Source organism: Terrapene carolina, unplaced genomic scaffold (genome assembly GCF_002925995.2).
Source record: "Terrapene carolina triunguis isolate 2854851 unplaced genomic scaffold, T_m_triunguis-2.0 Scaffold96, whole genome shotgun sequence".
Classification (NCBI taxonomy): domain Eukaryota; kingdom Metazoa; phylum Chordata; order Testudines; family Emydidae; genus Terrapene; species Terrapene triunguis.
This window is the reverse complement of record NW_020664447.1, coordinates 80,238,365-80,251,346: the sequence shown is the minus strand read 5'-3', so window position 1 is coordinate 80,251,346 and position 12,982 is coordinate 80,238,365. Positions and strand designations below refer to the sequence as shown.

The following is a 12,982-nucleotide window of genomic DNA, read 5'->3' as shown; positions in this document are numbered from 1 at the left end:
CTGAAGGGTTAGGGTTCAGACTATGGGTGGTAGAAAGGTACTGGACTAGCAGTCGTTCCACACATCCCCTAATAACCTTGGTTCAGAGCACAAGGAGGACAAAGGTGCAGGCATGGTCCGACAGACACTGCTAGTGAAAAATCTTCTCGTCTCAGGCACATAAACCATATGTACACGTTGAGTGGACTACACATAGAGACCATCACTTGAAGAAGAACCAAAGGAGTCTTGTCCCAAACAGTCAGTGATCAGGCATGTTGCTGCGTCATGGAAATTATTAGTCCCAGACTAACACTTGTTACTCAGCTGTGAAGGTTAAAAAGTGCTACTCCAAACATGAACAATTACAGACATTTAAAAGAATAGTGCGAAAGTCATCATCAAAGGGTAAAGTAAGTAATTCTGATGCCAAACAATCATTAATACACTCATAAGCTGGAAATTTCTGGCTGTGCAATACTAACATAACTGGCTCCAATCTTTGTTTTTTTGTTGCTTTCATACCTAGGACCTGATCCTGAAAACCCTTATTCATGCGATTCCAAGATGAGGCCTCTAAATTGTAAGATGTTATTTTTGGATAAAAGACATAAGAAGTTCACAGGTGACTGCTGTGAATATATATGTGACTTTTCAATGCCCAAACTGATAAAACTATATTATTATCACCGCCATCTCATATCTTCCTTTCATCATACTCATCAAAGGTTTAGGCAGGCCATAAAACATGTAAAATAAAACCATAAATTTGGAAAATACTGGGTTTTTTGGGGAAGATTATACACAAAGACTGAATTTTTAATACTCATAGAATTGTTGGCACATTAATTATATCAGCTCTTGTAACAGTTACAGGCACCTTCTAAAACTTAAAAGAGTCTCAAAGAACAGGAACGATGGGTTTCTGCATGTGTTGCTTCAGTTAGGACGTAGGGCAGTTTGCTCAAGCCTTTTTGATGAAGAATAATGCATTCTAATGATTTTGATCACTAAATAATGAGATGAATGCTTTTATTATGGATGAAGATTTTTTTCTGATGTTTCTGTCTCCAATCATCAATAAAGAGGCACAGTTCAGATTTTTTCAGTCTGTGGCAGTATGTTAATGAATTATGTATTAAGTTTGGTGTTAGAAATTATTTTCTTAATATTAGCTAAGGGTTTTCATGTTATTAGAGGTTTGTTTTCAACTAATGTGCAATTATACATGACTGGAATAGCGTTCCTCAACGTCAAATGTTAGATAATCTCTTTGGGAATTTCCACTTTTTTTTTTTTATAACTAATAAGTTCTACATTTGTATTTTGTAATTTAATATAAAAAAAGTATGGCAAAGTGTGTGAGGTGGAAGGAGAGGAGCAACACATTTTTTTTGCCTGTGTGACAGAGAATAGGATAGTAGCTGAGCCAGCACTCTGGTCACTGCAACTCTAATTAATTAATTCTAGAGCAGATTTTATTAAGAAGAGCTGTGCCTAACTGATGGGCTGAGGAGAACTAAGAGACTACTAACTAGGCCATCAGACCGATGATACAAAAGGCACAGGAAAGAAGTGGGAAAAGAGGGAAGGAGAACGAGAAAGGGAGAGAAATTGCTCTCCCTGCTTGCCTCAGGTGCAGAGGGCTCCCCAAGACTGTAGGGGTGAGGCTATATAGTGCATAAGGATGGTGGAAAATACTATTGTAAATAAACGGCACCAGGTGTTTTATCAGCAAAAAGGTCTGAAAGCTGTTTGTGGACTTCAACGGAGGCAGGAGCGAGTGGGCCCTGCCACAGGATAGCACCCTAGAAACAACAACAACTGCTTTGCCACCCTCAATCTCTGCTATTCATATCTACAGATATCAATGAGAAACACATCTGTGCTTCATTTAAAAACTTGCTTTCTTTCCCCTCTGCCCTTTATTTCATTCTGCATATTTTGACCTTTTTCTAAAAATAAACAGCAAATTTAAAATATTTCTATCTTCTCAACATCAGATTTCTCTCCTCTGCTACCCCCTATTCTTATCTAAGTTTATTTCTTTTTCACTATAGTATATTTTGCCATTTTGCACTGCATTTAGTTTTATCAGTATATATTTTAACTTCATTTCTTCACAAGGTTCTATTTACCCTGTGCATATATTCTCTGTCTCTCTCCCCTTCCCTTTCTGCATCACAGTCCCCTCTCCAGTTCCACCTCTCCTCTCCCTTCTAGCTTTAGTTTCCCTCTCCAGTTCCTGCTGCAATTAGATAGTAGTAGCAAATACTATGTGGAAGTATTCTGCATAAGGATAAAGATGCCCAATACTTCTCTCCTGGGAAATGCCTCAAAAATTAAAACCTTCAATTTCTAAATATTAAGAAAACCATTTGTGTGTGCTGAGATTGCGTGGCCAAAAAACCATGAGACTAAGGGGAAAAATAATTTTTGACAAATTCTGACAAATAATTTTTGACAAACATCTTTAAGCTTGTACTTACCAAAGTATCAGAAAATATTCATACTAAATTTTAAGAATAAAAATTTGCCAACAAATTGTTTATTTCAAGCAAAAGTTAACAAGAGGGTAGACCTCTTTTGAGCTGAGCCTAGCAGCTGAGCCAAATTGCCTGAAGATTTTTTTTTAGTGTGGTTAAATATTCACTAGAGAGATAGTGTATGCACCACAGATTGTTAGTATTACATAAAATTGGGCCATTACTATTAGTGTGGATGGAGTAATATCTTCTTTCAAAATTAACATACATAACAGAAAAATAGGCGTTTTTGTACTGTACAATGAGTAAAAAACAGTTACCCACCTTTTGTAACTGTTGTTCTTTAAGATGTGTTTCTCACGTCCATTCCATTGTAGGTGTGTGCGCGCCCACATGTGCGGTCGGAGACTTTTGCCTTAGTGGTAACTGTAAGGCCGACTATGGCCCCCATTGGAGTGACACACTCATGCAGCGGTATATCAGGCACTGCTAGCCCTGCGCCCTCTCAGTTCCTTCTTGCCGACAACTCCGACAGAGGGTCAGGAGGGCAGGTAATGGAATGGACATGAGCAACACATCTCAAAGAACAGCCATTACAAAAGGTGGGTAAACGTTTTTTCTTCTCCGAGTGCAGACATGTCGATTCCATTGTAGGGGACTCAAGCAGAATCCAAAGAGGTGGGCTCGGAGTTCACAAGATTGCAGATTGGAGTACTGCTCTGCTGAAACCAGCGTCATCTTGAGCTTGCTGGGTCAGCACATAGTGCAAAGCAAAGATGTGGACGGACGACCAGGTTGCGGCACAGCAAATTTCCTGGATCGGCACCTCAGCAAGGAAGGCTGCCGATGACACCTGCGCCCTAGTCAAGTAAGCTGTCATGATCGCCGGCAGGGGCACTTTCGCCAGCTCATAGTAGTAGCGGATGCAGGCCATGATCCAGGATGAGATTCTCTGGGTGAACTTACGGAACAGCTTTGTTCTATCTATGTAGAAGGTCAGCGCCCATCTGATGTCCAGGGTATGCAGCCTGTATTCCTCATCCGTTGTATGAGGCTTTCGACAAGGGCCTGGTAGGTATAGGTCTTGACCAGCATGGAACTGGGACACAACCTTGGACAGAAAAGCCGGGTGTGGACGCAGCTGGACCTTGTCCTTATAGAAGGTACCTTATAGAAGGTATAAGGAGGTTCCGACATGAGTGCCCTGATCTCGGACACCCTACGCGCTGAAGTTATGGTGACCAAAAAGGAGACCTTCCAGGAGAGAAGCAGGAGGGACCAGGTCCCAGACACGTGGGTAAAGGCACTCCAGACATTTCAGGAACCATGCCTTGAAACAGAGGGCAGAAGGTCAAAATGGCCGCCAGGTGTACCTTGACCAAAGATTGCAACAGTTCCTGGAGCCTAAGGTGCAGCAAATAGACCAGGATGTCTTGCAGTGGGGCCTCTTCTGGACGAATGCAGCAATCCAAGGCCCAACACAAGAACCGTTTCCACTTTGCCACGTAGGTAGCCCTGGTGGAGAGTTTCCTGCTGCCCAGCAAGACCTGCTGGACACCAGCAGAACACCGCCGTTCTTTCCCACTTAGCCATTCAGTACCCAGGCCATCAAGTGCAGTGCCTTCGTGTTTGGATGCAATAGATTGCTGTGGTTCTGGGACAGCAGATCTGGCCAAAGAGGTAGCTGCAGCGGGGTGGCTGCCAAAAGGCTCAGCAGCATGCCAAACCAGAGTTGACGAGGCCATGCTGGGGCTATGAGGATGACCATTGCTTTGTCTTGCTTCATCTTTAGCAAGATCGTGTGGATTAACAGTATCGGCAGGAAGGCGTATAGCAGCGCCCCCGACCTTGGGATCAGGAATGCGTCCAACAGGGAGCCCTTGTCCCTGCCCTGCAGAGAACAAAACACATGGCACTTTCTGTTCTGCCTGGACGTGAACAGGTCCACCTGGGGAGTTCCTCACCTGTGGAAAACTAGGCTCATCATCTCCGGATGGAGCGACCATTCGTGGCAAGGTGAGAAAGTCCTGCGGAGGTGATCTGCCAGGACGTTCTTGGTTCCGGGCAGGTGGGCAGCTACTAAATGAATGGCGTGCAGCACACAAAAGTCCCAGAGGCTGAGCGCTTCCTGACAAAGGGCTGAAGACCTGGTGCCCCCCTGCCTGTTGATGTAATACATTGCGACAGTATTATCCCTCAGGATCTACACCTCATTGCCTTCCAGGTGGGGCAAGAAAGCCTGGCAGGCCAGGTGAACCGCTCTGAGAGCCCTGACATTGATATGAAGGGATAGGTCATGTTGTAGCCAGCGGCCCTGGGTGTTTGAGCTCGCGCAGATGGGCTCCACAACCCAGATCTGACGCGTCTGAGACCATGGTGAGCGACAGAGATAGGGTAGCGAAGGGGACTCCTTACGGTACCGACATGGGATCCTGCCACCAGTCCAAAGACCAGAGGACATGGCTCAGCACCATGACCACTCAGTCCAAGGGGTGCTTGCTGGGAATGTAGACCGAGGTAAGCCACGGTTGCAGAGGCTTTAGATGAAGCAGGGTGTGGTTGACCATGTATGTTCACGTAGCAATGTGGCCTATAAGTCACAGGAACGTGTGGGCTGTGCTGAGCAATTGGCTCTTTATGAGGGAGATCAAGTCAATCATGGCCTGAAAAAGTGTTTCCAGCAGGAAGGCCCATGCCTACGTAGAGTCGAGAACAGCTCCGATAAACTCTATGCGTTGGACTGACGTTAATGTGGATTTTTCTGTATTTATTAACAGGCCCAGGTCGCTGCAGGTGGAGCGCACCAAATAGAGGCTCTTTTGCACCTGCTCCAGAGACCTGCCCTTGATGAGGCAATCGTCGAGATACTGGAAGATCTCGACCCCTTGATGCCTCAGGTAAGCTGCCACCGGCACCATGCATTTCGGGAACACCCTGGAGCCCAGGACAGGCCAAAGGGTAGTGCCATGAACTGGAAGTGGCGCCCAGCCACTATGAAATGCAGGAAACACCTGTGTCCTGGGAATATGGGGACATGAAAGTGTCCTTTAAGTTGAGAGCGGCATACTGGTCCCCCAGATCCAGGGAAAGGATGATGGAGGTCAGGGAGACCATGCAGCACTTCAACTTCTTGAGAGACTTGTAGAGGCCCCGCAGGCCTAGAATGGGTCTGTGGCCCCCTTTCACTTTCAGGTTTAGGAAGTAGCGGGAGTAGAATCCTCTTCCTTCCATGTCCCAAGGAACCTCCTCCACAGCCCTCAAGCTTAGGAGCTTCTCGACTTCCTGAACTAGGAGTTGCTCACGAGAAGGGTCCCTTAAGAGGGATGGGGAAGTGGTGGGGGTGGGAGAGAGGGGCGGCCAGAAATTGCAGGGTGTAGCCCCGAGCCACTATGTCCAGGACCCAGCAGCCTGCCGTAACCCACACCAGGCCGAGTGGTAGGGGAAATGGTGGTTGAGGAAAAGACGGGAAGGATCTGGGCAGTTGACTGGTGAGTCATTCCCGAGCACACCCTCAAAATGAGCCCTTTTGGCCCCCTTGGTGCTTCTCCAGGCCAGGCTGCGTAGGAGACCGGGACGACAAAGAGCGGTGGTGGTTAAACCCGACGTCCAGTTTCCTTGCAGGCCCTTGTTGAGGATGCCACTGTCGAGGTGGTGGAAAAGGCCATAACGGCTGTCTCAATGCCTGAGGAGTGTGCATCCCCAGAGAGCAGAGGGTCGCGCACGTGTCCTTCAGGCCGTGCAGATGCGCATCCGTTTGGTTGGAGAACAGGCTGTTACCGTCAACTGGAATAGAGGCCTGCATCTCTTGGAGCCAGGAACTGTGCTGCATGACCACCACTAAAGCGACCACTCGGGCAGCTGAATCGTCCACATTCCAAGCTATCTGGAGGGAGCACCGAACCGCTGCAGTCCCCTCCTCCCTCCACCAGGATCGCCAACTCCTGGACCATCTCCTGGGACATGGAGTCCTTGAACTTGAGGAGAGAGTCCCACAAGTTAAAGTGATAGTGACCCAAAAGGTTCTGGTGGTTCACCACCCGAAACTGGAGGCTGGTCGTAGAATAAATTTTGTGACCAAACAAATCCAACCTCTTGGCCTCCTTATTTTTAGGGGTGGAACTGGTGGGCCGACGTGACCAACGATCCCAGTGGCAGGTGAGTGTACAAGTAATCAAACCCCTTTGCAGGGATGAAATACTTCTTTTCTGCCCTCTTAGAGGTAGGCGGGATGGAGGACAGGGTTTACCAGATGGTTTTGGCAATGTTCAGGACCCCCTTGTGTACCGGGAGCGCGACGCAGGCTGGGGCGGACGCCGAGAGCACATTAAACAATGTGTCCGTCTGCTCCTCTATCTCCTCCACCTTGAGGCCCAGGTTGGAAGCGACCCTGCGGAGCAGCGCCTGAGGCTCCCTAAAATCATCTAGCTCGAGGGGCCCGCCACCGCCTCATCCAGAGAGGAGGAGAATGATTGGACGACCAGGAGAGGTCTGACAATGTCCTCACACGTCGGAGAGGGTGACCTTGGGGTGGGTACCGGCTCCTCACCTGCGGCAGCTGCTGGAGCATCCTGCACTGAACCCAGTGCCGTGGAGGCCAACTTTGGCATGTCTGACGCGGTGACCAAGGGTTGGCAGGAGTGGGGCAACAGTATGACGGGAACGCCTCAGGCATTCCAGTAAGGCCATTGGGTCAGCCACTGGCCCTGCTGCTGGGTCAGAACTGATGCCGCGGACGCACCCTCTGGAGCCCAATCACGATGCTGTCTGGGCGAGGGGCTGAACTGCGCTTTCTGAGCTGTAGAAGTCGTCACCCTCCGGTGACCAAGGCGGGGCTGTGGAGGCTTGGATCTGGTGGCTCACCATTGCTGCCAGTGATCGGTGCCAGAAACAGTCCGACCGGTGCCGGGAGTAGGGCGAGTGGTGCTGCATTGGGGAGCGACCAGGAGGTCTTGGCGATGGTGACCGACAACGCGATGAAGACCAGTGCCAGGGAGATCATCGACACCTGGGTGAGCTCCAGCGCAAAGTCAGATATCGGGAGCGTCGCGCCAGAGACCTGGGCTGACGCAGAGACCAAGAACATGGTGACCTAGGGCTCTGTCTTGGCTTTGGAGACCGGTGGCGCTTGCTTGTTTTGTGTGAGGCCTTGCCGGCGGGTTTGCACTCACGGAGAGCCTTACCTGGTTTCATTGCTGCCTGCGGTGCCACCTGTGGCGGAGGCACTCTTAGCTCTCCAGGCGCTTGGGGCTCAGAGGGCGTTGACTGCACCGTTGGTTTGGGTCCTTTATCGTTCCCTGAAGTCGGTGGCAGGTTCTTTTGGGGGGATGAACTCCCCAGGGCTGAGCCCTTTTGCGGGTCCAGAGTGGGTGTAAGGCCTGAGCCTGGTCCTTTGCCCAGTGCCCCTTCGTCGGGCTTGCTCGGTGCTGTCTTCTTCTTCGTCACCGGGGATCGCTGCCAGGAGAAGCCCAATGCCGTGGGTGCACTATGTACCATAGTTGACGCGCTGGGTGCTGGTTCAGGCTTTGCCCGCTCCAAAGCTGGACGTTGGGCAGCGCTGCATCAGGAGGGGCATGAGGCATATGTTGCGCTCTCTTTGTGTCTGAGGACGAAAGTTCTGGCAGATGCAACAGCGCTCCTTTATGTGGGATTCCCCGAGGCTTTGTAGACAACTGTTGTCCGGGTCACTAACAGGCATAGGCCTGTTACACAAAGAGCAGGGTTTGAAACCTGGAGACCGGGGTATGCCCCGCCTGGGGCAAAGTCCCCGCTGGGACACTATCTAACTGAACACTTAACAGGTACTTAACTAACAAATGATTAAATTATTTACAGCTAGAAGAACAAGGCTAAGAGAAGAGAAGCAAGGGACAGAGGTGCTCTGACTGACCACCACAGGTGGTAAGAAGGAACTGAAAGGGCACAGGGCCGGCGGCACCTGATATACCGTGACATGAGTGCGGCACTCCAGAGAGCGCCACAGCTGGCCCTACGGGAACCACTAAGGCAAAAGTCTCCGATGACCGCGCACGTGGGTGCACGCACACCTACAATGGAATCGATATTGAATGTCAGGACAAGTAATATGATAGTTCAGTATTATAAATATTAGAGAACTGCATACATTTTTAACTCAGAAACTGAATAGTCATAATATGCAATAATGTCCTTAGTGCAGCCTTATAAATTGTTATGAAAATTTACTAGCAGGTGCAAAATCTACTTGCTCACCTTCACCATGGTAATAACAGGAGGAAATATTTTATTTCCTTCGGGTGAGTGAGCAACTAGAATACAACGTTGATTTAGCACATATAACAATCATGTGAGGTGATCAATATGCTAAGCTTTCTAAAATGAATATGCATTCTTGTCAGATTTTATTTTGATTAATGTTGTTTTAGATATGTTAATTTTACTAATGGACATTGGCTCAGTGAAGTAAAAATTGCTCACTGTACCATTATTGGGGGGGAAAACCAACTATATCATCTTAGTGAGCAGCTCATTCCAGGGATCGTTCAAACAATTTTAAAAATACATTTTATGAATTAGAAATTTAAAGAACTTTGCTCTTAATAATAAAAATCAATCTATTACTCTGGAATGATTTTTAGGTGTAACAAACATTATAAACAGTGCAAATCAAAATGTTATTAATGCTTCAAAATGAATTAATATGATACAACAGTAAAATAAACTTACTGGTTCAGTAAGCGTGCTGTCCTTTTCTAAAAATTGAACTACACAGTATGCCAACTAAATTAAAAAAAAAGAGAAAGTGTATATTAATAGTTAAACCAAAGTATTTCAATTTAAGCATATGCCACATACAAATTTTGTTAACATTAAAAATTTAGAATATTTCCAAATTCAGGGAAAAACACCTTCAACTATTACATGTAGTAAAAATATTTGAATAATTTTTATTCCTGTATTTTTCAGACACGCTTTAAACAGCAATGGTACATCAGACTTTCAAAGTATCAAATATAATATTTTCTGAGTTATAGTAGATCTTTAACAATGTTTTGACAATATTTTACTTGACTAATATCCCACTCTTTTTTTCACATTCTTTTCTGCTGGCTTATGAACGTACTCAGTCTCATGATTGTTCAAAAAAATAAGTTCCCTAATATTGTTTCTTGAAAAAAGCCAAGACATCTTTATAATCTCAAACTTTATAATTTTTTGCCTCACAAAAAGAAAGAGCTTACCAGTAATTATCTTTACTGTAATTTCCTCTTCTCAGTAACTGAATGTGGTATGTTTCCACTTATCAGAAAACACGGAGATAAAAATACTGCATCTTTCCAGAATATACAAAAGGAGCCAACACCTCTCCTATACAACCAATCATGATTCTTTCTACAAAAACATACAACCCTAAAAATACGAGGGGAGGAGAGTAGTATCAAGATGTGGGAAGTGAAAACTGATAAAGATGCCAATAAGTAATTTTCTCTTGTTCAGTGCTGGCGGGGCCACGCCGAGGCTATGAGAATGACCCTCGCCTTGTCCACTTTCACCTTCTGAAGGACCTTGGCGATGAGTGGGAATGGGGGGAGGGCATAGAGGAGCTGGCCCGACCCCACCCTTCCCCTGGAACAGAATTGTGGGCAACGCCGGTTCTGGCAGGTTGCAAACATGTCGATCTGGGGAGCTCCCCACTCTAGGAAGATTTGGTGGGCGACCGCCGAGTGGAGCGACCACTCGTACTGGGGGGAGAAGATTCTGCTGAGGCGATCCTCTTGCGTATTGCGGACACCTGGGAGGTGAGCCGCTGTCAGGGAGATATTGTGGGCTATACAGAACTCCCACAAGGCCAGGGCTTCCCGGCAGAGGGCTAGGGAACGAGTCCCGCCTTGCTTGTTATAGTACATGGCGGCGGTGTTGTCCGTGAGGACTCTGACCACCCTGCCACGGAGGTGCGTGAGAAAGGCCACGCACGCCAGACATATCGCCTTGAGTTCCTTGACATTTATGTGCCGGGACAAGTCTGGGGTCGACCACATACCCTGGGTCTGTACGTCTCTCATGTGAGCTCCCCAGCCCAGGTCCGAAGCATCGGATGTCAGATCAATGGATGGGTTGGCCTCCCTGAAGGGAACCCCTTGCAGCATATTGCTCGGGAGGGACCATCATTGAAGGGAAGCCAATACCGGGGACAGGATTGTGAGAACCTTGGCCAGGCCGTCCTGGGCCTGGGAGAATTGGGAGGCTAGCCAGAGTTGGAGGGGCCTCATGTGGAGTCTGGCATGGCGGACCACGTACGTGCAAGCCGCCATGTGCCCCAGGAGCCGAAGGCACCGGGAACGAGGAGACCAAGGCAATGAGGTCCCTTAGGGTCTCGAACCTGTCCAGGGGAAGAGAGGTCGTGGCCTTGGAGGAGTCCAGGAGAGCTCCAATGAACTCTATGCGCTGGACGGGCACTAGAGTAGATTTTGCCTCGTTCACAACTAGACCTAGGTTTTTGCACGTGGCCAGGAGTAGCTGCACATGGGTCTCCACCTCTAGATGAGAATCGCCCTTGAGGAGCCAGTCGTCCAGGTAGGGGAAGATTTGCACCCCCTTTTTCCTGAGGTACGCTGCCACCACTGCCATACATTTCATGAAAACGTTGGGGGCTGTGGATAGGCCAAAGGGGAGGACCGTAAACTGGTAGTGCCCCGTCCCCACCACGAATCTGAGGAAGCGTCTGTGCCCCTTGAAAATGTGGACATGAAAGTAAGCATCCTGGAGGTCCAGGGCCACGTACCAGTCTCCCGGGTCTAGGGTGGGGATAATAGAAGTTAGGGACACCATGCGGAACTTGGAACGGGTTAGGAACCTGTTCAGGTCGCGCAGGTCCAGGATGGGTCTGAGACCCCCTTTCACCTTGGGGATCAGGAAGTATCGGGAGTAAAAACCCTTGCCCTGGAACTGCGCTGGGACGCGTTCCACCGCACCGAGGCTGAGCAGCCGATCCACCTCCTGACCCAGGATGCGGACCTGCTTGGGATCTCCCAGGGCCACACTGGGGGGCGGGTGGCTTGGGGGGGGGGGGGAAGTGAACTGCAAAACATATCCCTCGGCAATAGTGCTGAGGACCCACTGGTCTGACGTTATGCGGGACCACGCCCTGAGGAAGGCAGACAATCGGTTGCAGAACAGAAGCTTTATTGGTCGGGGGGGGGGAACTCCCTGGCAACAGGCCCGGTGCCCCCCTGTAAATAGTCAAAAATGCCTCTTTCCCTGCCGCTTACCCTTAGAGGGACCAGGCTGCTGGGTAGAACAGGACTGCCTCTGCGACCGGCGTTTCTGGTCTCGAGGCCTTCTGTACGGGGACTCATATCTGCCCCTAGCGGGCTGAGCTGCCGGGAGCGATTTGGCCATGTCCTTTGCCGGAGGGACGTAGAGGCCCAGGGTCTGCAGGGTGATGCGGGAGTCTTTCCTCCCATGCAGCCTGACGTCCGTTTGGTCTGCAAAGAGCGCCTTGCCATCGAACGGGAGGTCATGCCTCAGGGATTGGGCCTCCGTCGACAGACCCGACAACAGGAGCCACGATGCCCGGAGCATGGAGATTGCAGACGCCATGGAGCGAGCCGCCGTGTCAGCCGCATCTGACACCGCTTGTAGGGCCGCTTTAGCTGCTGCCGACCCCTCTTCCACCAGAGCCTTGAAGTCCTTCCTATCCCGGTCCGGGAGAAGGGGCTCGAACTTAGGCAAAGACTCCCACAGGTTAAAGTCATACCTGCTGAGTAAGGCCTGGTGGTTGGCTACTCTCAGCTGAAAACTAGCTGACGAATAAAACTTTCTGCCAAAGGAGTCGAGTCTCTTGGCATCTTTGTTCTTAGGGGTGGGCGTGGGTTGGCCTTGGCACTCTCTGTGGTTCACCGACTCAACCATGAGCGAGTTAGGTGCCGGGTGGGAGTAAAGGTATTCGTGACCCTTCGCCGGCACAAAATAGTTCCTTTCAGCCTTCTTGGAGACAGGGCCCAAGGAGGTGGGAGCTTGCCACAGGGAACTGGTGATATTGGCAACACCTTGGTGTAATGGCAGGGCCACGCGGCCCGGTGCCGAGGGAGATAGAACGTTGAAAAGGGAATCAGATGGTCCCTCCATCTCCTCGGCCTGTAGCTGAAGGTTGGATGCCACCCGCTTCAGCAAGTCCTGGTGCGCCTTAAAGTCCTCCTGCGGTACCGAAGGTGGTGGCACCACAATGGCGTCGTCCGGTGCCGGAGACGCTGCACCTCGGAGTCGGGCACCGCAATCGGTGCTGGGGCATCAAGACCCAGGTCGGAGTCTGGTCTCGGGTCCGCCGAGTCCTGGCCTGTCGACTTATCCCGTGGGTGGCCCAACGAGGCCGATGGAGCCTCGGACGCTCTGGCAACGGAACGAGCCCCCCGCTGGGCCGGTATCTGCTGCCAGGGTGCCCACTGGCATCATTGTCCTTGCTACGGGGTACCGTGCCATTGACTTTGCTGGGTACCTGATGGCACAACGTGTCCCGGCGGGGCAGTGCGGCCCGAGGACGG

General features: G+C 49.7%; 1 protein-coding gene across 3 annotated transcripts in view; it reads right to left on the bottom strand.

The window, feature by feature from the left end:
- The window catches only part of PPP2R5C (protein phosphatase 2 regulatory subunit B'gamma), a 179,711-nt gene that overhangs the window by 34,886 nt on the left and 131,843 nt on the right, over positions 1-12,982 (bottom strand). For all 3 annotated transcript variants that reach the window (XM_024201468.2, XM_024201470.3, XM_024201469.2), the window contains one exon: positions 9,168-9,221. In XM_024201468.2, the coding sequence (XP_024057236.1) occupies positions 9,168-9,221 (54 nt within the window). The remainder of the gene's footprint in view (positions 1-9,167; positions 9,222-12,982) is intronic.